General features: G+C 54.2%; 1 protein-coding gene across 2 annotated transcripts; it reads left to right on the top strand.

Moving 5' to 3' along the window:
* The first annotated feature begins 1,463 nt into the window (after window positions 1-1,463).
* On the top strand, window positions 1,464-24,189 carry IGF2BP2 (insulin like growth factor 2 mRNA binding protein 2). 2 transcript variants are annotated; one of them, XM_077785607.1, is made up of 17 exons: window positions 1,464-1,653; window positions 2,127-2,187; window positions 11,928-11,976; window positions 12,326-12,377; window positions 12,917-12,980; window positions 14,301-14,573; window positions 18,159-18,293; window positions 18,446-18,568; window positions 19,091-19,226; window positions 19,350-19,478; window positions 20,177-20,197; window positions 20,752-20,820; window positions 21,052-21,168; window positions 21,432-21,506; window positions 21,727-21,858; window positions 22,143-22,256; window positions 22,653-24,189. In XM_077785607.1, the coding sequence occupies exons 1-17, from the start codon at window positions 1,464-1,466 to the stop codon at window positions 22,746-22,748; spliced, it is 1,836 nt and encodes a 611-aa protein (XP_077641733.1). In that variant the 3' UTR covers window positions 22,749-24,189. The 2 variants fall into 2 exon arrangements, with proteins under 2 accessions (XP_077641733.1, XP_077641732.1); XM_077785606.1 differs by having other exon boundaries at window positions 20,174-20,197.
* Window positions 24,190-24,911: the final 722 nt, after the last annotated feature.

Here is a 24,911-nt window from a genome sequence, read left to right as displayed (position 1 = left end):
CCTGCCCCATTCCTGTTGATAGCTCATCCCTGAGGAGGCAGGAATGACCTGAACAAGATCTTTGAAAAGGACTTTATCCACCAATTTCAGCCTAAAATCACCCCAAAAAATGTGCTGGGGATGGAGGAGCCGCAAGCACCGGTGACAAATGACAGCCAGGCAGGAGCTGCACTGAAAGCAAAGCTGGAGAAATCGGAGGAGAAGGATTCTTCTGGCTTTGCATCATCTCAGCCCAACCACATCTATTTTTGCTGTAGGCATGGCATTGAGCACCCGTCACCGCTATTCCTACTCCATCCATCTCTGTATGCCAGGGAAGACTGGCAGTGGGATGGAGCAGCAGGAGGAGTGGTGGTTTAGGTGTCCTTAATTGCCTTAAAATCTGGGGAATTCAGATTCCTGCCCTTCACCCCCCAGCACAGGAAGGGACACCTGGCCCTGGACACAGTGCTCCGTTCCAAGAGCACAAGGCCACTTGTCACCCACCCAGCCAGGATTATTTTACCTTATTTCTGTCTCCAATCATGTCCTCGATGCGCTTCCACAAGGATTATGCTTTTATTCTCAAAAGGAGAGAGAAAAATGTCAGTTAACCTGCAGGCAGATGGTGACACTAGCTCCTGGTGATCTGAGGACACCCTTGAGCAGAGCCCCAGAGGCTGCAGGAGCCATCTAAGAGTGGGCAGAGAACGTGCACAGCTCATGGCTGGAGTGGCTGGCACCGGCTCGGCATCTCCTGGAGCTTTTCCGACAATGGGATCACACACAGTGATGGATGGTTGGATCTGGCTTGGGAAGGGTTCACACACTCTTGTTTTCAAAAAAGAAGCATTGTAAAAAAATTATTAGCAATATTATTGATCGTGTTTGTGTGTTTGTTTTAATTGTATTAAGTAATTATGTAGATAAATATATAAATATGTGTTTCTTATCTTTGGTTCCTGAGCAAAACGGTTTTCTTCTCCCTGAAGGAACTCCTGAAGGGTTGGGGGTGCTGGGCTGTGGTTTCCAGGGCAAAGGGGTGGAAAGGGAGTGGGGTGGTGTGTTCAGGCCAGAGGGAGGGACTGGGGTACGGCAGAGGGCTCGGGGGCGGTGACAGGGTGCGGGGTTTAGGGGAATGGCGTTCACGGGTTCCAGGGCAGAGCGGCTGGAGGTGCGGGGTGGCGGGGGTTCGGGTCGGAAGGGTCTGGCTGCTGGGCTGCGGTGGGTTCCCGTACGGCAGGGCGGGGCTCAGCGCCGGGCCCCCCAGCCCATCCCGTCCCCGCGGGGGTCTGGCGGCTCCACCTGCCCCCCCGCGGGGCGGCCCCGGGGCCGGGCCGGGCCGGGCTCCGCCCGCCGCTCTCGGAGGCTCCGCCGGGCCGGGGCCGGTGGCGCAGAGCGGGACCCTCCCGAGCCCGCGTCCGTCCCGCTCCCGGGAGGGGAGGAGCCGGGGGGCTCCCGGGGAGGAGCCCGGGGGGCTCCCGATGAGGCGCCGGAGGATGAACCAGCTGTACATCGGCAACCTCAGCCCCGCCGCCACCGCCCAGGACCTCCGGCAGCTCTTCGGGGAGCGGCAGCTGCCCCTGCCCGGCCAGGTCCTCCTCAAGTCCGGCTACGCCTTCGTGGACTACCCGGACCAAAACTGGGCCATCCGGGCCATCGAGACCCTCTCGGGTGAGCGACCCCCCCCGCGCCCCCCGCATCCCCCCCGCGACCCCCTCATCACCCCCCCCGCCGCCCCCTTCCCGGGCATCTCCCGGTCCCCCCTTCCCTCCCTCCTTTCCCTCCTTCCCTCCCTCCTCCCGCCCCGGCTCTTCCCGACCTCGCCTCTATTTTTCGCTGATTTTTTTCTCCGATTTTATTGGGAGCCCCCGGGGCGCGGCGCCCCCCGCCCCGCCGCCCCGCCGCCCCCCGCGGCCCCCCGGGGACCCGATTACGAGGTGCCCAGCCCCAACTCCCCGGGGGCGCCGAGCGGGGGGGACCGGGGGGCCGGGGGGTGCGGGGAGCGCGGGGACAGCCCGGGAGGGCCGGGGGCTTGGGATGCGGTGGGATCCGATGGGGTGGGATGGGGTGAGACGGGATTTGGCGGGGGGATGCTGCTCTGCCCCATCCCGGGGGGGATGCTGAGCGCCCCGCTGTCTCCGCAGGGAAAGTGGAGCTGCACGGCAAAGTGATGGAAGTGGATTATTCCGTGCCCAAAAAGCTCAGGTAACCCCGCGCTGTCCCCCCGGGCTGCCCCCGGTGCCCGTGTCCATCCCAGCGGGACGGGGGGCGCGCCGGGCGCTCCGGGATGCGGGGCGCGGGGGGGGCGGGGGAGCCCCGTCGGTTTTACTTTCGCTCCGGAGCGCAGCGCGGGGAGGAGGAAGGAGCTACCGGCCCACGGCCGCGTTCCCACGGGTGGGCACCCCCGTGGTGCCCCCTCACCCCACGCTGCCCACCGCTCCCAGGGAAAACAGCCGCTTATTTAGCAGGAAAACACGAGAAATCCCCTTTCCTCCCACTTTCCGCGGCGCGGACGGAGGTTTTCCCAGCAGCGCAACCACCCGCACCATTAGGCTGATTATTTTTAGTGGGTAATTAATCAATTTTCCCTCTGCAAACACCTCACCCCCCCCCTTTATCCAGCCGGAGAACCCCAAACCCCGAAGCGTTTTCTATTTAATGCGTGGCGGCGAGCGCGCCCTCTCATTTCCATCAGGTGCCCGAGGCCGGGCTGACGGGCACACGCGTTCCGCAGGGAAAACAAACCCCGGCACCGTGTGGCGTAGCCTCATCCCGAGCTTTATCCCCCCGTCATGTGTCGGGATAAAAGGGAACAAAAAAAAAACCCCCCATGGGCTGCTCGGGGCGGGTAATTCGGCGCCGCTTGGCGCGGAGGCTCGGCCTGGGCTGGGCGGTGGGCACGGCTTTGGGCCGGGGCTGCCGCCGGGGCACGAATTTGGAAATGCCGGGGGGGGTTGGAAATGCTGTTGTGTAATTGAGGCTTACGGGGGGGGGAAAGGCTTGTGCCCGGCATCACGTGTGCCGGAGTGGGATTTCGGCTTCGGCGGGGATCGCAGGCTCCCTGCCTTCAAAAACCCATCCAAAAAGCCCCCGGGCATCCCCAGGTGCGCTGGTTCTGAGCCCAGCCTCTGCAGCAGCCCCAGGCTGCGCTGGCGGTCACTTTGGGTGAGGGATGGAGGCAGAAATTGAGAGTTTGAGGCGATAGTACCGAACCAGGGCTCGACCTTTTACCATGTAGCAGGGGATGTAAACAAGGAATTCATCTTTAAATTCTCCGTCGGGGCTGGGGTGCGCCTGTTTTTCCTCCCGAGTTTTAAAATTAGAAAAAAAAAAAAAAAAAAAAAAAAAAGCCATTTAACCGGCCCAGAAATAAATACTGATTTATTTTACATCGCTCTGTGTTCAGCTGGCTCCAAGTTTTCTACTCCCAAGTTTCTTCCGATTATTGAGATCTAATTTAAACTGGTGTCTTTTTATGCCCAGCTCAAAAAAATATACCCTGCTAATTTATATTAATATCTCCAGTTCGAGGGACTATGCCTTGACTCGGTAGATTATAGATTTTATTTTTGTAATGTGATTTTTGGCAGGGGACGGAGCCTCACGTGGTTGTGTTTATTCCCCCCACTCCGTCTTTAAATATGTAGAAAATCCAATTTTTATGGTGGGGGTTGAGTGTCGGAGAGATGCTGAGATTTCAGGGAGCGAAATGGTAAAAATCCCCCAGTTGCTGAAAGGAATTTGGGGTGATTGGTTTGGAGAAGCCGAGCTGGGCTGGCTCTCATCCCTCGGCATTCCTGCGTCACGGGGATGTGAGGAGGTGCCGGTGCCCGGCGTTCCCCCCGTGCCCGACTTCACCTGGAACGCTGAATTTTCACATGCAAATCCAATACACATCTACGCCATCAACAGATTTATATCCGTATAAATGCATGTGGATAAGGAGCTGGCTGGAAAACCCCCGGGACATCTGGCCATGGGAAGTAGGGAAGGGAATTCCTCGAGGGGAGGTGCTGGCAGAGGGGTTGTTGCTGTTTCTCCGAAGGCAGGAATTAAATGTGACAGTGAAGGAGCCTGAATCCTGCCCAGCCCATCGATTCACCTCCCACGGGTTTCAAATCAGCCCTTCTGCTGCCACCCCAATGCTCTAGGAAGTATCCCACAGCCTCACAATTTTTTTATTTTATTTTTTTTTTACCCTTGTATATGTTAGATTGTGCTTTGGGGAATTAAAGAAAAAAAATCACTTTATATTTTAACCAACATTTTCAATTTTTAAATTCTTTTAAAATTGATTTTAAACTCAGCAGGAGCAGGGAGTACTTTTATTTGCTTGAAGCAATCCCACTCCAAGAGTATTTTACTTTTCGAGCGTGGCCGTGGGGGAAGCAACAGCATCTTCCTCCTTAAAGATTGGTTGTGTATTCCTAAAATCTTAAAAAATCATGTTAATGGAAAAGAAAGGTAAAAAAAGAAAGAACATACAAAGTTATATAAAGAACGAGCATTTTAGAAAAATAAAAATGTGAAAATGGGAGGTAAAACTCAGCTAACCCAGTGCTGACTTTTAGACAAGAATTGTATTAATATGAGGAGTTTAAAAAGTAGCAGAGCTCCTCTTTATTGTCCCCAAACCAGACAAATTCGGGGGGTTTTGGTTGTGAAGGTGCCTTTTAATTTGTGCTTGTGCCATAAGTGTCAGAAACGAGAAAGGAAAGCACGAGGGAGATGTGAAGAGCAGTGATGGGAGCCTGGAAATCACTGTAATATTAAATGATTATCTGCAAATCCCTTATTCTGTCTAAAACTCGGGTGGTTTTGTCCCAGATAAAGGTGGCTGGAGCCTGCCCGAGTGCCTTTGCTGGGGCTGATTTTGTGGCACTTTCTCCTGTTTCGGAAAGAATGACCTTGAAATAATTATCTTTTGAGTATCAATTCGGTTCTCGTCTCTGTGTGGTTTTGCTTTATTGGTTGTTTACTTATTTCCCTGTGTTTTTCAACCCAGAAATTTTGGTGATGTTAAAGCTCGGGATAAATATCCAGGCCCTTTGTTTTTCCTCTGGACACCCCATCTTTGCTTTCCTTATCAATAATTGCTTGTCGTTAGTGAACTCCTTAATTAGCAGAGAGGAATTCCCGTTGCTTTGGCAGAAAAAGCCCCTGGAACCTCCCCACGTGTGTCTGGAAATGCTCACGGGGAGCAGAAAATTGAATTTGGGGTGCTAGAAGTGGGGCTGCTCTCAGTCCTAATCCTGTATCCTTAAATAGATATTTAAAAACTTTTAATATGCTACATATTGATACAAATTAATAATGTGTAGTGGTGTGTTTAGAGTATTTAGCGTCTTTTATGTAGACATAAATAAAAGATACTACATGTATAAAAACACTATTTAAAAGGTACATATATATATTTTATAAGTCTAAAAATATACTTCTAATACATATTTTTCTATGAGATATATGGACTGCATGAGCACTAAAGTTCAAACCCAAACTATTCTATGATTCTATATTTATGTATGTTTACATGAAACATTCATATAAAGATATTAAATTACATAAAATACACAAAATATTCCTATATAATATATAAAATTTTAGAGGACGTATTTATGTACAAAGAGGGACTTTATATATATATATATATATATATATATACAGACATACTTATGGAGTTGCCAGGGCAATGTTGGTCACATCCAGGATGGGAAACCCCCCTCCTGCTGCCCACTGGATGTGTGCCCAGTTTCCCATAGGTCTGGGATGCTGTTCCCAATGGAGCTGGCCAGGAGAATCCCCTTGGAACTGATTCTTTCCCAGACTCCAGCGCTGGCTCTGGACAGGGGTGATGCCAGTGCTTATTTTATTTTATTTTATTTTATTTTATTTTATTTTATTTGCAGGTGTGGGTGAACTGGGGGTTGGTGGTGTTTGTGTTTTGGTGTTCTTTAGACTCCTTTCCATGTGGGTCTTTCCTTCCGTTAATATTTTATTCCTTCTTTCCCCTGTTTTTTTCCCCCATTTTCTTTCCCTGATTTCTTTTCCCTCCCATTCTTCTGCTGCTCTTTTCCCACCTCTTTCTTTCCTCCTTCTTTTCCCCTATAATTTTCTTTCAATTTCTTCCTCTCTTCTTCTTTCCCCTATTCCCCCTCTTCTTTTCTCCTCCTTTATTTTCTCCCTCTTCTTTTCCCCTTTCTTTTCTTTTTTTCTCTGTCTTTCTTTTTCCCCTTTTCCCCCTCTTCTTTTCCCTCTTCTTTTTCCCTTCATTCTCCCTTTTTCCCCCCCCACCTCTTTTCTTTTTCTTTTTCTTTTTCTTTTTCTTTTTCTTTTCTCTTTTCTTTTCTTTTCTTTTCTTTTCTTTTCTTTTCTTTTCTTTTCTTTTCTTTTCTTTTCTTTTCTTTTCTTTTCTTTTCCTCTCCTCTCCTCTCCTCTCCTCTCCTCTCCTCTCCTCTCCTCTCCTCTCCTCTCCTCTCCTCTCCTCTCCTCTCCTCTCCTCTCCTCTCCTCTCCTCTCCTCTCCTCTCCTCTCCTCTCCTCTCCTCTCCTCTCCTCTCCTCTCCTCTCCTCTCCTCTCCTCTCCTCTCCTCTCCTCTCCTCTCCTCTCCTCTCCTCTCCTCTCCTCTCCTCTCCCCTTTTCCCTTTTCCCTTTTCCCTTTTCCCTTTTCCCTTTTCCCTTTTCCCTTTTCCCTTTTCCCTTTTCCCTTTCCTTCTTCTTTCTTTTCTTTCTTTCTTCCCCTTTTTTCTTCCCTCCTTCTTTCTCCCTCTTATCTTCCCCTTTCCTTTACCTCCTTTTCTCATCCTTTTCTTTCCCCCCTCTTCTTTTCCCCTTTCCTTCCCCTTTCCCCCCCCCTTCTCCTTTCCCCCTCTCTTATTTTCCCCCACCTTCCTTCCCTCCTTCCTTTTCCTTTTCCCCTTGTCTTTTACCCCTTTTCCTTCTTTTCCCCTTCTTTCTTTCCCCCTTCTTTCCATCCCCCCAACCTTCCCATTTATCCTTTTTATCCCCTCTCCTTTTTTTTTTTTTTCCCTCTATTTTTGTACCTTTCTCCCCTCCTCTTTTGTTTCCCCCTTTTTCCAACCAGGGATTTTTAATTCCTTAGGAGCAAAACCCCCGGGCTGGGAGGGGACCTGAGCAGCCACAGCCTCTCCACGCTCCTGGCACTGGAGGGGGGCTGCTGGGTGGGCTTGGGTGACAGCAAAACTCCTCCAGGACAGCCCCAACAGCCCCAGAAAAGATCAATAATAACGAGCAATCACAAATCCAGCAGCCACTTCCTTCCCTGCCCCGTCAGGCTGCCTCAGGCTCTGAGCTGCTGGGTCTGGAAAATTCAGCTGGGACAGAGTTTGGTCCCTGCCTGATGATGGGAATCGGTTTTTTGTCGATGTTTTCTTGCCTGGGACAAACATTTCATAAACCAAGCAGAGCCCCCACTGGGTTTTCAGCATGTTTTCTCTTTGCTTTTTTTCCCCAGTTCTCTTGGAAATTGATTTTTATGGAAAACAGGAGGTTGCAGAGCGTGTTTTCTCTGCCCTCAGCACTGATCCGAGGTGGAAGGTGATAAAATCCCTTTAAGCTTTATTACAGGAAGATATTACAAAGCACAAGTAGGAAAAAATCTGTGTTTTTTAGGGCAGAGAGTGTTGAAGCCATCCCTTATATTCCACTGTATTAATTATATACCAATATATCTTATTTTTCTATATTATTGTATGATATTATTCTATAGCATTATATTGCTATATTATTTTATTATTGAATTCTTTTGTTGAGGTTTTATTATTATATTATAGAGCTTATATTGAAGCCAGCTTGTTTCTAGTTCCCAAATTCTTGCGGGAGACACAGTCCCTCTGGAGCTTCACCTTCACTAAGGATGGGTGGGTGATCCATGGGGCCAGCAGGGAAAATCCAGGAAGGGATTGTGGATGTTGGGCAGGGAGCTGCTGGCTCATTCCCATTTCACACCTTCATGACATTTTTATTCTTGTATTTCCGTGTCCCAGGATTTCAGTGGGGTTGTTACTCACTATTTTCCCTGGGAGCTATGCTGGAAAAGGGGGGATTGTGCCAAAACCCCCTCAGTTCTGCTGATCCTGGGGAATAACCCCCAAGTTTTCAGGCTTTCCTATTTTACTGCATGGTTTCAGCAGGTGCAGGTAGCAAGAGCGTGGCAGTGGTGATGCTGGCAGGGCATGGCTGGGTGGCTGGGGGTTTTCCATCCCCATTCCCTGCAGGATTGTGGTGCCAGCCCCATGATTCTGCTCCAGTGGGTGGAGAAGAGGACACACAGCTCCATCCTGGATTATTTCCTGAGCCCACCTCACCTCCTCATTCACTGCTTGATCCTCCCCGTGCTGCCGGCAGCCCGTGGTACCCAAACCCTGCTCTGGGGTGGAGGAGCTGCTTCCTCCTCGAGCTGCTGCTGAGCAGGACTGGATTGGGATCAATTTAGAAGGGAAAAAAGCAGGTGAACCTGGTTTCATCAGCCCTTGGAGCTGCTGAGGCAGCGAGGTGGGTGTGTGGAGGCAGGGAAGAGCCTGGGGGCTGCAGCTCTCCAGGTTATCCCAGGGCACTCACTACAGCAGGGCCAGTTGCATCAGACAGTTGAGATTTTTCTCCCCATCTGGTTATTAGGATTTATTTCATTCCTTAAATTCCCACCAGTGTCCTGCAAAATGGGGTGGGTGAAACATGGCAGTCATGAGCTCCTGTGCTGGCATTCTGTGCGTGCCCTGGAGTCAGTCCCTGGGGTTGGGGAGAGAAGGGGGAAATGGAACTAAAATAAAAGCAAAAATAAAAATAAAAGGGGTTTCTGCCACAAAAGTTCTTCTGGGGGTGGTGTTGGAGAAGAATGGCCCATGCCCCAGCCCTGGGAATAACTCATCCATCTGTCATGGCTCCAGATGTGCATCCATGACTCCATCAGGGATGGCCGTGTTGCTCCAGCACTGCTTCAACCAGGTGTGGGATTACAAGAGCCATAAGCACACCCAGTAGGAATAATAACCTTATCTTAAATGCTGGGTGGTGATGCTGAGCTGCTGGGAGCCCTGCCCTGAAGCCTGAGTGCCCTGTGGGTGTCTCCAGATGCTCTGCCCTGCTTTGGATAGATGGTGGAAGTGGGAATAAGCTCATGTCCCGTTGGGACGTGGGGTTATGTGGCACCTGCTGTGATCTTTCTGTTTGGGTGCTTTGGGAGGTGGGCCAGGAGGGTGAGGCAGCACCTGAGGAAACCAGGGCTGCTCTGGCATCTCCCCTGGCGTCTGCCTTGGCAGAGGAGTAGGGAAATTTTGGTGCTGGAGCAATCCAGTTCAAGGCAGGGCTTTTCCAGGAGTGGCAAAGGGACCGTGTCCATCTGCTGTGCTGGTTTCTCTTGGATGTGCTCCTTCCAAGTGTCCTGTGTCCCCTGGGCTCCTGGGCTTTGGTGACAGGTGGGCTGAGCCAAGGGAACCCCAAATGGAGAGCAGCTCTTCCGTGATCCAGCCTGGGGCATCCCAGGCATCCCACACTGGGAGAGGAGGGTGGCTGTGGTGATGCTTTGGCTTGGAGCTGGGCAGTGGCACCTTGGGGTGAAGGTGCCCCCCGTGGGTTTGGGTCTGGGAGGTGGTGGGGGTGGCTGGGCAGTGTGTCCAGCTCTCTCCAGTTTGGGATCACTGGGATTTGTTCAGGTGCTCTGGCCTCGCGGCGTGGCACCCATCATCTCAGCAGTGGGATGTGTCCCTTGGAGCAGGCAGGAGCAGTCTCCAGGCAGCTGAGTATCCAGGCAGGACCTGGGCATCTTAAAATAGACCCTCTGGGAGATAAATGCTGGTGGGTTTTACCAATATCCCATTTTCTGCAGTGGTCCCTGCAGGATCTTTAGACTGGGAGCAGCGTTGGCCATGGATGGGTGACGAGGGCAGGAGAAGGGTTCAGGCTCTGTTAGGTGAACAGAGCAGGGTCATCACTGCCAGGGTCTCCCTTGGGCCAAGTCCTCCTTCCTGGCCTGGGTGGGCATGGCTGGGGGTGGGATGGGACAAATCCTGCTCCTCCCCTCACAGGGATTCTGGGATTTGCAGGGTGGCAGCTGGGGACAGGAGCCTTTTCCTGAGCGCTCCTGCTCAGCTGGATGCCAGCACAGGTTTGCTGTCCCACTGATCGTGGCTGAGCACCCCCAGGAGATACCAGGCTCCCTGGTGGTTTCACCTGCTTGTCCATGATCCTTCTCATGGGATGAGCTGTGGGGTTTGTCTTGCCCTGACAGCCCACATCTCAAAAAACATCCTTTTCCCTGCCTTTTCCTCGCTGGCCCTGGTGTCTGGCCCCAAACTGCCCAAGGAACTCTGTCTGGCAAAATTGTTGTCAGGGGCTCAGGGTTTGTCTGTGCAATGAGTTGTGAGAGCAGGGACCAGAGTTGGAAGGTCTTGTTTCCAAATGGTTGAAGATTCCTGGTGGGATCAGGTTGTTGATGTCTTCTTCCACCTCCTCCTGCCTCCTTGTCCTGCAGGGTTTGGCCCAAAGCCCCTGGGTGGTGGTGGCCATCAGCTGGGGCTGCCTCTCAGGCTGGTGGGACCTGCCCTTCCAAGCATCCTCCTTGAACTCATCCCAGGGAAAGGGAAAACTTCACAAAACCAGCTTCCAGCAACTGCTCAGCTCCCAAAACCTGGCTCTGTGGGCATGGGGGTGGCTTGGTCAGGAAAGCCATCCCTGCTCTGTGGTCAGAGCTGAGTGACTCCCCGCAGGACTGGGAATGCTGATCTGGGTGGTATTGGAATAAATCATGTGGGATTCCATTTTCTTCATGGAAATGCCATTCTTTATTCACATAACTCCTTTTTATACAGTTTTACAGACCTCATGTGGGACTCCAATTGGTCAGTAGTTTTCTTGCCAATTTCTTTATTGGTTAGTAACAAGTTGTTACCCTGTATTGATTGGACACTCAAACTCCCCATGTAGGAAAAGTTGTTTGTGAGAGAAGGTTTTCATTTTCCTGTCTAACAGTGTAAATACAGTTTATACAGGTGTTGGTTTTTCACCTGGGAATAGATTGTTGTGCTAATGAATTGCTCTCACTAGGATTGTTTTCACATGGGAACTTGCAAAGCGCTAGCCTGACGAGGAGAGTAGCCTTGATTTTATAAAGCCTTTCTTTGTGATTTCCCTACCTTATGGCAACAGGGGGGTGGCTCGTGGCTTGGCTGGATCCTCCATGGATTGGGCTGTGTCAGAACTTCTCAGTGCCCAGCACATCTCACAGCCAGGCTGGGGAGGTGTCTGGGGGCTGCTACCCTTGGGAAGCCTTGGCAGGGCTTCCTGTGCAGCCCCAGCCAGGTTGGGAATGAAGCCACGGCCAGCTTGGGAATGCAACCACAATTTGGGAATGCAGCCATAGCGAGGTTGGGAATGAAACCATGCCCAGGTTTGAATGGAACCACAGCCAGGCTGGGAGTGAGCCGTGTTGTCATGTGAGCTTGGAAGTGCCACTAGACAAGGCTGGGTGTGTTGGCCATCTCCAAGCTCGGGCTTACAAGGATATTTCTTTGGATTTCCCTAAGGAAAGCAGCCCCATGGTGCTAGGAAGTGGTGGACCTTAGCTGGATGTACTTCTGGAAGGCTGGCCCTGGTGGGGCTGGGGGTCCTGTTCCCAGCCCAGAGCAGCATGGGCAGGGCTGTCCACACATCCCTGAGTGGTCATGGCTCTGCAGAGGCTCCTTCCAGGAGGTTTCCTTGGAAACCTGACAGCCAGCATGAGGAGGGAGCATTCCAGAGAGAGCTTCAGCCCCAGTGGTGACCAGGGCACAGCCAGGAGAAATGGCTTTCCCTGGGGATGAGCTGCCCTGGCTCAGTGTGGGGAAGTGGGATGCTTTGGGAAGCTGTCAGCAGCTGCTCTCTGATTCCCAGAGAGGCTTTTCCCTCTGCTGTGAGGTGCCTGCAGACCCTCACCCAGGGCTTTGTCTTTGCAGGAGCAGGAAGATCCAGATCCGAAACATCCCTCCCCACCTACAGTGGGAGGTAAGGAGTGGCTGATCCCAAAAACATCCCACTCATCTCCTCCAGCAGATTGAGCTGTGCCCCAAACTGCCTGAGGAACCACGAGCTGTGCTGCTGGAGCACATGGCTTGCCCTTTAACTTCCCAGTAACCACAGGAGGGAGCATGAACCGGGCTCCAGCTCCTGCCTGCTTTTGGGTGGCAGGGTTGTGGGCCACTTTTGAGTGCTGGGTCGGCTTTGGGATGATGGGATGCAGGTGGGTGGAGGCATTGGAGCAGGTGGGTGGTGCTGGAGGGTGTTTGTGGGTGGAGTGGGCTCCTGCCCTGCCTGCCTGGGGCCTCACCTGCCTGGTTTGCTGCTCTGTCCCCAGGTGCTGGATGGCCTCTTAGCTCAGTACGGCACGGTGGAGAATGTAGAGCAAGGTAAGATGGTGCAGCGTGGTCCTTATCCCTGTAAAATTCCCAGTGCTGCTCCCAGCTCCACCCAGGCTGCAGGAAGCCCACTGGGATGTTGCCTATTTGGATAACCAGACCAGCAACACTGGTCTGGAATGGGTTTTGGACACAAACCCTGCTGGTGGAGGTGGAGCCACCCATCCAGTGGTGGGATGATGTGAGCCATTCATCCACCATTCCCAGGAATGCTCCTGGTCCCTGAAAAATTGGAAAAACTATCATCCCTACAAGCGAAAACAAGCTGTGTCTAGCTTGGGATGCACTGGTGGGTTGGGGATGTCCAGCCTTGCATTCTGCTTGGATCCAGCCTTGGATCCAGCCCAGTCCTTGTGCTGGGGGGAAAACACAGGGTGCCAGGGGGAAAAACAGAGGGTGCCCAGCTGTGCCATGGCACAGGCACCTCCCTGCCCCCATCCCAGCTGTATCCCCCCCTCTGGAACGTGCTGAGAGCAGCAGTGACACCTCTCCCAGCCCCGCTCCAACCCTGCCTCTCTTGCTCCCCGCAGTGAACACAGACACAGAAACTGCCGTTGTCAACGTGACCTACGCCACCAAGGAGGAGGCAAAAGTGTGAGTGGGGTTTGTCTTGGTCTGCCCATGATTTCACACCACACCAGCTTTCCCAAGGAATCCCAGGTATCTTCCAGGCTTGTCTAAGCTGGCCCAGCACTGGGCTGTCCTCTGCCTTCTCCCCTGGCATGGGAGATGGGTCAGTACAAATTAGGGGTTATTTCAGAAGTGGAAGCATGGTTCCAAACAAAACGTTTTATTCCAGTCTTGTAGAGACCTCAACCCTGTGCTGGAGACCAGCCAGTAAGTAGTGAGCTTATTATTATTAGTGGCCAGGGTGTTTTTTATATGACCAAGAACAGATCCCAGGCCACAAAGAGCTTTTGTGAGTCCATTTGTTGATGGACATTCTACCAGCTTCCCATCTGAGGTGACCCATCGTGGATAAGTGAAGACAGAGATGGGGACACTGATCCGCTGGTCCAGGAGGGCAGAGGAGAATCCTTCTTGTACCTCCAGCCTCAGCTGGATGTGCTGTGGGCCACAGATAAACATGACAAGAGTGTCTTAGAATCATGGAATCCACTGAGCTGGAAGGGGCCCACAATGATCCAAATCCTGGTCCCAAAAATCCCACCATGGTCTTGGGAGATGTGGCAATAAAGGAAGACAAGGAGTTTCCCCAGCACAGCAGTGCTTAATGCTTTGGGATAAGAGGCTCTTTGGGACGTAGAAAAGGGATGGTGAAGCTGCAGAATTCCTCAGAGGATGTGGAATTAAAGCCTGGCAAGGATCTGCTTGTGATCTGTCAGCAGCAGCAGTGGGATGTGGTAGGAGCAGGGAAAGCTGAAGCCAAGCAGGGTCACGGCAGACACCAGCATGGCCAAACATCACTGCTGAGAGGGGCTTGGGGGGTGGAGAGTCCAGGTGCTGCCTCCCAGCCTCATCCAGCCAGGAAGGGATTCGGGGTTCCCAAAAGAGGGGACACCACAGGCTGCATCCTTCTCCCTGGAGCAGCAGTGGTGGCTTGGAGCCGCTCTGTCACCTTTGCCATGTCCAAAGAGCCCTTTGAGACTGTTCCCGTGCTGCGTGGTTGCCCAGGTGAAGGGGCAGGTCCCTGGGCTGGGGGGAAACGTCCTGTGCCAGCTTTGGACTGACCCACGTGGAAGGGGCTGACATCCCACCAGGTTATGGAGCTTGCTCCTCGTGGGAAGACTGTGGGGCTCTGACTTCCCATGGCCAGCTTCTCCAGACCGGGGAGGGAGGAAGATGCAAGCTGGGAAGATGCAAGTTGGGAACCATATCTTTCCTGTGTGGTGGGAGTGCTGGAGGTATCCCCGGGGAGCCCCTCACCACCCCTTGCATCTCCCTGCCTCGCAGAGCAATAGAGAAGCTGAGCGACCACCAGTTTGAGAGCTATTCCTTCAAGATTTCCTACATCCCGGATGAAGAGGTGAGCTCCCCTCCGCCCCCCCAGCGATCCCGCCGCGGGGGCCACTCTTCCAGGGAGCGGGGCTCCTCCCCGGGGGGCTCCTGGCAGCCCAAACAGCTCGATTTCCCACTGAGGATGCTGGTGCCCACGCAGTTTGTTGGTGCGATCATAGGAAAGGAGGGCTTGACCATAAAGAACCTTACTAAGCAAACCCAGTCCAAGTAAGTACTTCCAACGGTTTTGTTTCCTTCCCTAGGGTGCTCTAGGTCCCAGCTCGGGTTCTCCCTGCGCTGGGGGCTTTGGAGTGCCAGCCACTTGCTGATTTCTTGGGGTGCAGCCTTCAGGGGGTGGTGGGAGAGCTCAGGTGCTAAACCATTCCTGCTGGCCAGGGTGGTCCGGGTGTGGCAGGAGGGGGACGTGTGCTGGAAAAGGCCTGGAATGAGTTCCTAAAGCCTCATGAGAACAGCTGGGGATGAGGCTTTAGGGGAGAAATGGCAAGTTTGGGGATGAAATCCTAAAGGTGAATCCTCAGTGCAGTGCTCTTTGTTCTTGGGATTTGCTCATCCTGCAACATCCATATGGGCTAGAGCTGTTGAGGGGAAAGGAACGCTGTGGGAGCACTGCCACGAGAAGGATGGGCTTTTGTAACTGTTTGAAGCCTTTTTTAGCTATTAATGTGTTTATTTTTGAACTAAAAAAGGAAAACAAAAACCAAAAAGTGGGGTTGTCTTGCCAAAGTTTTCCATGTTTCTCTTGTTGCTACTCTCCTGATCTCACCGCTCATATTCTGCATGGTTTTCCTGCATGGTTTGTTCCTGCCCAGGTGTGTTTGTGTTTAACCCAAAGCTGTCTTCTCCTGTGCTCATCATCCTGAACCTGGTGATCCCATGGGACCTAGGACTTCTGTCCCAGAGCATCCTAGTTCTCAGAGGAGTTTTTAGAGGCAAATCTCTGGTAGTAGTGTGGCTGGAGGTAGAAAGACGAGCCAAACCCTGGCGCTGGCTTGGCAGGAAGAGGTTTGTATGGAAAGGGGGCAGAGGAGTAGGGAGAGGAGCTCTTGGAGCCTGGCTCGCCCCAGGGCGTGGCCACCTGGTAGCCGTGAGCAGATGCTGGTTGGCTGCAAGCCCTTCTCCAGGTGAGTCCTGGTGGGATGAGCAGCAGTTGTAGCTGTGTCCTCACCACCCAAGAAGTGAATTTGCCCTTTCCAAGCCCTGAGCCTAGTAAGGAAGGTGGGAAGGTGCCAGTTTCTCCCCAACCATGAAACCAAATGCTGTTGCTTGGAGCAGTTTCTGCCACTGAATTGTCCCTCCTTGTGGGGTGGCTCCTGAAGACCCGGTGCCGTGGAGGAAGGTCCTGCTCAGTGCTCTGCCCTCTCCTGCCCTGCCTACAGTGAGGCACTACCTCTGCTCAGGCTTGGGCAAAGGCACCTCAAGAATCCATCCCAGGCAGTCACAGGAGCCCCTGTCCTTCGCTTTGGGTGTCGTCTCACACTCTGTCCCTGCCCAGGCCACCCTCATCTGCCGGTGATGATCTGAGGGTGGCATCCTAGTGCCTGGCCCCTGCTCCTCCCCAGAGCGATGTTGGCTTCTGGATTCCTCTGGTCACATTGGATTTCACTCCTGGTTGTACACACAGAGATCCCAAAGATGTTTCTGAGCCCCAGGAGGCAAAACTGTCCCCAGGCTGAGCCATCTTTTTCCATGAAGAAGCCCAGACCAAGAGCCCACCCATGAGGTGACCTTCCACAGCCCTTGGAACTCCAGGAGAGGATCGTGGCTACCCAGCAGCCATGGGACCAGGATAACCCTACACTGTATTGACCACCTGGAGAGAGCTGTCCCCCGTGGCAGCCACTCCCTGAAGCATTCCCAGCCCCCCATAAGGTCTCTTGGAGGCTTTCCTGCTGCGCCGTGGGCAAACTCTGTCCCCCCAGCCCTGGTCCTCCCTGCAGCACCTGGTGATGGGGTGAAGGCACTGAAAGTCCTCTTCTCCATCTCCTGTTGGACTGGAGCAGTTCAGCAGAGCTGGGATGTGCTGGGAGCTCCAGAGCTCTCCCTTCTCCAGCTCTCTGGGGTGGGACGTGCCTGAATGCAGCGGCCTCTTCCTGGCATCCCTTCTCTCTGGCAAGTGAGCTTGTGCCCACGCATCCACACATCCAACGTGGGATGGGTTGGTTGGCCAGGAACCTGGCTTCTGCCCCTTTCTAAGGCTTGTCCAAGGTCCTCATCACCTCGGTGCCTCCGTTCAGCACTTCTGGGGCAGTTGGTCCCTCTCTGGTGCGAAGGTTCAGCCGTGTTCTCCTCTCCACCAGCCTCAGCTGCTCACGGGTCTAAGGAGCTGCGTGGCTCCCATCTGTGGGGTTTGTTTGGATTCCTCATCAATTCCCCCTACCTTGGGAGCATCAGCGTGGTCTGTCATCGCCTCATGTGGCCGTCATGACGTGTTCACCCTGTCCCTGGTGAAGGTGTGGCAGCAAGTGTCCGTGTACCTGCTGGGAACAGATCCTCCAGGCCAACCTGAGGGAGCTCCATGGCTGGAAGCACCAACTGAAGCCACGGGAGATCTGGAGAGATGGAGCCTACAAAGGGAATCACACTCTTCCCTCCCTGTTCAGTGCTTGGATGGAACCTCTCTGGGATCCCTTTGGAGCGGGCGGGGTTGGTCCTGCCCTTCTCTCGGGGAAGGCTCGCCCAGCTGCTCCCCTTCCACCGTCTGTGTTCCAACGTGCTGGGTCTTCAGGAGTTGACCTGTGCAGACCCACCTGGACCCCGCAGCGTCCCAGTGTGGCACTGTGTGGTGACTCTGCCCCGCAGCCCTTGGCCTGGCACGTGCAGCAGCACCCTGGATGATCCCGTCGGGACAGGACCTCGGAGACGTGGCCGGAGGGGACCCGCCGTGTCAGAGCTGAGCGCTGGCAGCACTCCGGGGCAGCTGAGCTGCCACTGCCACACCTGCTCGGAAGATCTGGCCCTGGCTGCAGCAGTGACAGGGACACCAAGGTGGTGGCCGATGGCAGGATGGCCGCACGGCATCACCCTCCGGTGGGAAGAGCGCGTGGATCGCACGGAGAAGACAGAAAAGTTCTTCCCCCTGTTGCCCAAGGCGCGTGGTTGAGGTGCGGGAGTCTCCTACCCTGCTTTCCTCTCTCCCTCTCTCTCAGGGCTTTGCCAGGTACGGTTGAGCGTGAGGAGCGAGCTGGAGGCCGTGCCTCCTCCCGCCATGAGCTGAGGGAGGACCGGAGGAGTAGAGCACGGTCCCTGCCGCTGCGCACGGGAGCCTTCTGGTCTCCCCTGGAAGGGCGTGAGTACCAGCGCTGTTGTTGCCGGGTGCCTCCGTGTCGTGACAGACGCTGCCCACGGGTAAGTGCCCTCTGTCCCGAAGGACGTGGTCGCTGGACAGCCTCGGGTGTTGCGCAGAGAGAGGCGGAGGTCGGCAGGGCCTCTGATGAGTCCTGCTCCAGGCGGGACTGGCGTCAGAGATGATAGACCAGGTTGCTCAGGGCTTTGTCCAGTTGAGGTTTTGTTCTGCCCCCTCTATGCATTGGTTGATGTTGTGACGGCCCTCAGCTTCCAGGACCTCGGGTCCTACAGGTGAACGTGGTCCAAATCCGATCCAAACCACCCGAAACCAAGCGCTGCCTGGGCTTGCGTGAGCCAGGTGATGGTAGATGCAGCTGAGACCCAGGTTCACCCCAAAGCTTGAGCGAGTGTTGAAATGAGTTTTTCTCAGCTCCTGAGCTCTCAAAAACCTCAGTGTGACCCCAGACTCATCTGAGGGGCTGCTCTCTGCTGGTTGTTTCACCGCAGGGTTGACATCCATCGGAAGGAGAACGCTGGCGCTGCCGAGAAGCCCATCACCATCCACGCCACGCCGGAGGGGTGCTCGGAAGCGTGCCGCATGATCCTGGATATCATGCAGAAGGAGGCTGATGAAACAAAATCGTGAGTGCTCCTGGCTTGGCCAAAAACGTGGTGGGAAACGGTGCTGGTGGTCCTTCTCCTTTCCAACACATCCTTAGTACCCGTGGCTGGAAATTTCTGTGTTGCCCGACTGGCTGGACCTTTAGTTTTGATTTTTTTGAAATCCATTTTAGAGCAGAAGAGGTTCCCTTGAAAATCCTGGCACACAACAGCCTGGTGGGGAGGTTGATTGGCAAGGAGGGCCGCAACCTCAAGAAGATTGAGCAGGACACAGGCACAAAGATCACCATCTCCCCGTAAGTTCCTGTGACAGGACCGGGGGAATGGGCTCCCACAGTGAGACAGCAGGGTTAGATGGGATATTGGGAAGGAATTCTTCCCTGGGAGGGCGGTAGGTTGCCCAGAGAAGCTGTGGCTGCCCCATCCGTGGAGATCTTGCAGGCCAGGTTGGATGGGGCTTAGAGCCACCTGGGATAGTGGGAGGTGTCCCTGCCCATGGAACTGGATGAGCTTTCACATCCCTTCCAACCCAAGCCATTCCATGATTCCATGATTTAATGATTCAGTGAAGTCCTGGTGAACACCCCATTCTGTCCAACGTGGTACAAGCAGCAGAGTTTAAAAACAGAGCAGCTGTTCTCCCGTGTGCATTCCCTATCCAGGTGGATGTTCCTCATCCCGGGTGTCGGGCAGGGAGAGGGCGCGTGGCTTTCCACTGTGTCTCGTGGGACCCCTCAGCTGTGACTTGAGTTCTCCTGGGGTTTTTCTTGACTTGAGGAAGGAATGTGAGCATGTCTGTGGGTTTTCCCACGGGGCAGTTTGCAGGATTTGACCATCTACAACCTGGAGCGCACCATCACGGTGAAGGGCAGCACGGAGGCCTGCTCCAACGCCGAGGTGGAGATCATGAAGAAGCTGCGCGAGGCCTACGAGAACGACGTGGTGGCCGTCAACGTAAGCTCAGCCCTCCCGCGGCAGGAACTCGGAGATCAGTGTGTTACAAGGGTGGGGCCTCGCCCATCACTGTGCTGAGCTCCTCCACCTCTCACACCTTTCTCCGTGTCGTTCCTTTCCCAGCAACAGGCCAACCTGATCCCAGGACTGAACCTCAGCGCTTTGGGCATCTTCTCCACAGGGCTGTCCATGCTGCCGTCCACCCCAGGGGCCCGAGGGGCTGCAGCTGCCACCCCCTACCACCCCTTTGCAGTAAGTGTGAGATGTTCCTGGTGCCTGGAGCTGTTGGGATGGGGTGGACTCCGTAGCTGTAGGAGCCACCTCATCGCAGCAGGAGAGTGGAGAGGACAGGGAATGAAGGTGGCAACCCCCTGGGGGGATCAGCTGCGTCCCTGTGTTGTGCTGAGCTGGGTTTCACCAGTGTTTAAGGACTGGCTGTGTCCCAAGGGTGCTGCTCTCTGAAGAGAGCAGGGGAAAACCATGTAGGTGATCTTCAGTCCTGACCCCAAGCCCACCACTGGATTGTGATGGTATAGACTGGGTTGTGCCATGGGGGTCTAGTCTTGGTGGCCAGCAGAGCCCCTGGTGTGGCCACAGGGTGTGCAGGGAGCAAGCAGCTCACCCTGTGCATCCACTGCCATCAGCAGGGACCCTGCCCTGGCAGCCCAGGGGCTGTGCTTGTGGGGAACCAGTCTCCACCCCACCTCACAGGGGAGGGTTCTCCTTGTTCTTGGGGTGCTGAAACCTGGGCAAGGATGTTCACAACCCCTGAGGTGACAGAGGGCAGGGATGGTGCAATGCCAGGAGAGCAGGATGGCCAAGGTGCTGGTGGAGAAGGTCCATCCCAGGTCACTCAGGTGCTGTGGGCTGCATCCATTAGTCCCTAAATAATTTATTCTGAGCTGTGGGTTAATTTACCTGTGCTTTTTCTTTCCCTGGAATGCCAGCAGCAGAGTGGGAGGAGGAGGACGGTGAGTGCCTGGGAGGATGTGGGGGGCGTGTGGTGGCTCTGGAGGGCTCCAAGAGGGTTGGTTGGTCACTCTCGGCCTGTGCAGGGAGGGTGCTGTGCCTGTATCCACAACCTTTGGGAGACAGCTGTGGGAATTACTTATAGGTGTGATGGAGAGGTCAGGAAGGGTCTCCTGAGGGGCAGTGTTTGTTGTGGGATCCTTCACCCCAAAGCTTTGTCTGGCCCTTTTCAAGCTCCCTGGTGAGGCCAGAAGGGGTTCTTTTTTTCTGATACATATATTAATAGGACAAAGCCAAAAAAGAAGCAGTGGAGAAGGAGTGGGGTTAACTGGGAGCTCCCATCCCCATCCCAGCCTTGTGCTGTGCCATGGGCACAGGATCTGGGCTGCAGCTCATCCTTGGGGGGGTTTCAGGGGATGAGGGGTGGTCACTGTGTCCCTCGTGTCACTCGTGGTGGTGACACACTCCCAGTGTCGGGGTGGGGGTGCTTGGGAAGGGGCTGGCACCTTGAGGACATCACTGATGTCACTGACCCTCATTTTGTCTCCCGCCGCAGGGCTCCTCAGCCTATCTGTCGAGTCTGTATGGAGCCCCCCCAGCTGGCGCCTTCCCCCATCAGCACCCCGTAAGTTCCCCTTCCCCAAAAGTGCCCTGGCACCTCCTGCCATGGGGTCTTCCCTTGGGCACCTTGGGAGGGCAGGCAAAGAGCAGGGAATGTGTGCCAGGACCACAGCCCAACCCAACAGAACCCAGCTCAGCCCAACCCAGCCCACCACCTCTTCAGGCCTGGAATGCTGGCAGGGAGAAGCTGGTGCAGCTGTTCCCTGACCCTCTGGCTCTTCCCTGCCCTTTCCAGCTGCCGGAGCAGGAGGTTGTGAACTTGTTCATCCCAACGCAGGCAGTGGGGGCCATCATTGGGAAGAAGGGGCAGCACATCAAGCAGCTGGCACGGTTTGCTGGCGCCTCCATCAAGGTGAGTGGGAATGAGGGGCTGGGTCAGGGCTTTGTGCCTCAGTTTCCCTTTCCCACTGCTGAGGACGGAGAAGGGAGCCCTTGGTGAATGGTTTTGCTCCCCATATGAGTAGAAACCCAGTCCTGCAGCGTCCTGATTGTCACCACTGCTCGAGCAGGGAGGTGTCTCTGCGTGGGAGTGTCCCTGCATGGGGGCACATCCCACACAGGGGAGGTTTTGCCCGAGGAGGGGTCACACTCACACTCCTTCCCTGTCCCCTGCAGATCGCCCCGGCAGAAGGTCCGGATGCCAGCGAGCGCATGGTGATCATCACGGGGCCACCTGAGGCTCAGTTCAAGGTGGGGTGGCCACAGGGTGGGGGCTGGCTTGGGGGCATGGGCAGGGACAGGGTCAGAGCATCCTTTCGGTTCCCACCATGCCAGGGGGGCTTCTGAGCTTGGGACCACGGTTGGTGCTGCCAGACATTGGCACATCATTGCCTGTGGGAATGAAGGGCACAGCAGGCCACCTCCAGCTTGCCCACCACCATCTCTATTGTCCCTTTTGTGCCCTCTCCAGGCCCAGGGGCGAATATTTGGGAAGCTGAAAGAAGAAAACTTCTTCAACCCGAAAGAAGAAGTGAAGCTCGAAGCACACATCAAGGTGCCTTCCTTCGCCGCCGGCCGCGTCATCGGCAAAGGTGGCAAGATGGTAGGTGGGGTGTGTGTGGTCCAACCTGCCAGGGAACAGAGAGCTGATATCCCCTCTCCATCCCTCTCCATGCCCTGTCCATCCCATCACCTCTGGGTGCTGTGGTATCAGCGATGTCTCAGTCCCAGCCCCGTGTCCTGGGGGTGGCTCTTGGATGGCAGCCATCCCGAGGGGACAGGGTGTGAGCCACAGCAGCCTGCCCTGCCTCAGAGCTGGGGTGGCACCAGCAGAGAAGGATTTGGGCTCTTCCCCAGCAAATCCTGGATCTCTGTCATTCGCTCCAGGTGAATGAACTGCAGAACTTAACGAGCGCAGAAGTCATTGTGCCGCGAGACCAAACCCCGGATGAGAATGAGGAGGTCGTTGTCAAAATCATTGGGCATTTCTTTGCCAGTCAGGTAAGGTTTGGCCATGGCTCTCCCAGCATCCCCAGTTTGAGGAAAGCTGCCAAGCACAGCATCCCCTGAGCTGCTCTGAGTGGTTTCTGTGCACCTAAGGTGCACTGAAGGAGTTTATGTCTGCATTGAAATTAAAGATTGGCTCTATTCAGCCAAAAATCTGTGCCTCGGACATGGGATGGGAATAGCTCCTGCATCCCACTTGGGTGCATCTAACCAGGCTGGGTTCATGAGTGCGAGGGCATGGTGATACCCCAAAATCTTGAGCGATGGAAGAACAAGCCAAACCCTTGCTTTAGCACACCCTCACATGCTAAAGGCTCACTTCCATGCTTGGCCTGGTGTTAAAAGCTGCAGAGCTGTGGTGCTCAGCCCCCGTTTCTTGCCCTCCCCCAGACCGCGCAGCGCAAGATCAGGGAAATCGTGCAGCAGGTGAAGCAGCAGGAGCACAAACACGCTCAGGGAGCCGCGGCCTCGCAGCACAGCAAGTGAGGCTCCCGCAGCACCGCCCGAGGAATGTAACCCCGCCAGCGCCGCCGGCCCGGCAGGGCAGGGCACCGCCAAAGAGCCCCGAGCCCCCCGGCGGCGCAGAGCCGGGGCACGGGGGGCTCTTCCACCCCGCAGCTTCCGCCTTATCCATCGCCTCCCCCGGCAGCTGGACTAACGCAGGCAGAGAGAGGTGGTTTTTATTTTGGAATTCTCCCCCAAACCTGCCCACTCCACCCCGGAGGAGCTCGCCCGGCCTCGGGGGGGCCGCGGCGCTCGTTAATTTAGAATTAATATATCAATAACGAAACTAACGGCGATTTTTAAGTTTTTGTAAGGTTTTATTTTTTAACTCACTTTTTAAATTTTTTTGGGGGAGGGGGCTGTTTGTTTTTAGCAAAAGCAGGCTTTTCTAGAGGTTTAATGGCAGGAGCTGGTTCATTGGTTCTCTAATGCACCGTAGAGCAGAGCTGTAGGATCGCCAGCAGGGAAAAAAAATACTAATTAAGTGTTAAAAAGCAGTTTCTGAAGGGCTTTGAGAAGAGCAGGGCCTGTAGGAGCCAAGAATATTCCTCGTGTAGGAATTGTTCCTCTCCTTCACACACCTTTTCCTCTTTGCTTTGGACTCCAAAAGCAGGGTTTGCATCTGTTCTGTCCCCCCTTTCTGTCTGTCTGTCCTCTCTCCATCACTGCCCAGCACTGACATCCGTGGAAAATAACGGGCAGCACCAGCCCTGCCCGCTTTGGACTGGGATCCTTGGGGAAAGATCCCTGTTGCAGGGAGAGGAGGGGGAAATGGGTGAAAAAAATGGATTTACAAGAGGTTGTCAGCCCAGGGCTGGAAAACCCAACCAGCAAAATTGGCTTCAAATGAAAAACAACCCAAATAACCCTCCCGACACACACACACACACACAGAGAAAAACTACCTCAGGTTTTCGTACCTCAGCACCTTGCGCTTGTGTTGCCCTTTTAGAGATTTTTGTATGCCTTGTAAAACTGATAGTTGGAGCATTTTTTTATTTTTGTAATAAAAAAAAAACGAGTTGGAAAAATGATCTCGACCAAGTCAGCTGCAAGGTGGAAGAAGGAAACCAACCCCCGTGTCCCAGAGCTCTTCCGTAGTCTCCTGCAAGCCGAGAGAGCCAGTGGCTGTTCCTTCAGAGAAAGCTTGAGAAATGGTTAAAAAGAACAAAAAAAAAAAAAAAAAAAAAAAAAAAGGAAAAATAAAAATAGCCAAACACAATTTGAAAAAGGGTTTAAGCAAATCCAGGTGATGGATGGAAGCAGTGAAAGCCGACAGGCAAGAGCAGGGATGGGAGCAGAGGTGCTGGTGCCAGCGCCGCTCCCCTGGGCTGCGAATCCGCGTTTTCCTCTACTGCAAAGTGTTCTGTGAAAACCAACCCGAGACACCAACAAAAAAGAGAAATATATCCAGCTAACCAGAGCCTGACCTGCTTTCTGTTGCTTTCTTTGGGGTCCCTTTTGGTGGTCACGGCTGGGAGTTCCTCCCTGGTGCCCAATTCTGTGCTGCCAGGGAGGGAAGGGCTGGATGTGGGGTTGTAGGCATTGCCAGGTGTGGTTTTACCCTGGGACCTGGGAAGTGTTGTCACCACAAAGCCACCTCTCCCTCCCTGCACATCCCTGGATGGAACACCCAGTGGGGAAAGGCACCAAATGGGGCTGGGATGGCCCTGGGGGCAGGGTGGGGCTGCCTGGGATGCTGACAGGTGCTGCAATGAGGGACCCCCGCTCCATGAGCCCTCCCACCTATCCAGCATTGGGAATGCTGCTCTGGTGGCACCTGGGACAGTCCAAACTACAGCCCCAAACAGGAGGGACCAAAGGGAAGGGGAAAGGACACCTCAAACACTCCCAGCTGCTGCATCCTCGTGCTCAGTTGTTCTGCATCCTCAGCAAAGTTTAATTAACCCTGATCAATTATTTGTAAGGATAAAACACGAGTGTCGCTGGAATTGTTCCTCCTTTGGAGAATCTGCCCCGAGGTTTTGGCAGATTGAACCGATCAGTGAAAGCAAAGACAGACAAAGCCCCTCTGCAGGGATCTTTTGGGTCAGGAGCAGCACAGGGATGGCCCCAGAGCCACCAGGAGAGGAGACAGCCCATGTTCTTCTTCAGATGGGGGGGGGCAAGTTAAAAACCACAAAG

The sequence above is a fragment of the Lonchura striata genome, chromosome 10, assembly GCF_046129695.1.
Source record: "Lonchura striata isolate bLonStr1 chromosome 10, bLonStr1.mat, whole genome shotgun sequence".
Taxonomy (NCBI): domain Eukaryota; kingdom Metazoa; phylum Chordata; class Aves; order Passeriformes; family Estrildidae; genus Lonchura; species Lonchura striata.
Note: the sequence above shows the minus strand (reverse complement) of the source record. Positions and strands in the feature narration are given on the sequence as shown.

What these genes read in the sequence shown, in the direction of transcription:
- IGF2BP2 (XM_077785606.1), top strand. Translation starts at nt 1,464, where the DNA reads ATGAGGCGCCGGAGGATGAACCAGCTGTACATCGGCAACCTCAGCCCC. An exon ending in CTCCCCACCTACAGTGGGAG is followed by an intron (nt 11,977 to 12,325) that starts GTAAGGAGTGGC and finishes CTCTGTCCCCAG; the next exon opens with GTGCTGGATGGCCTCTTAGC. An exon ending in GGTGGAGAATGTAGAGCAAG is followed by an intron (nt 12,378 to 12,916) that starts GTAAGATGGTGC and finishes TGCTCCCCGCAG; the next exon opens with TGAACACAGACACAGAAACT.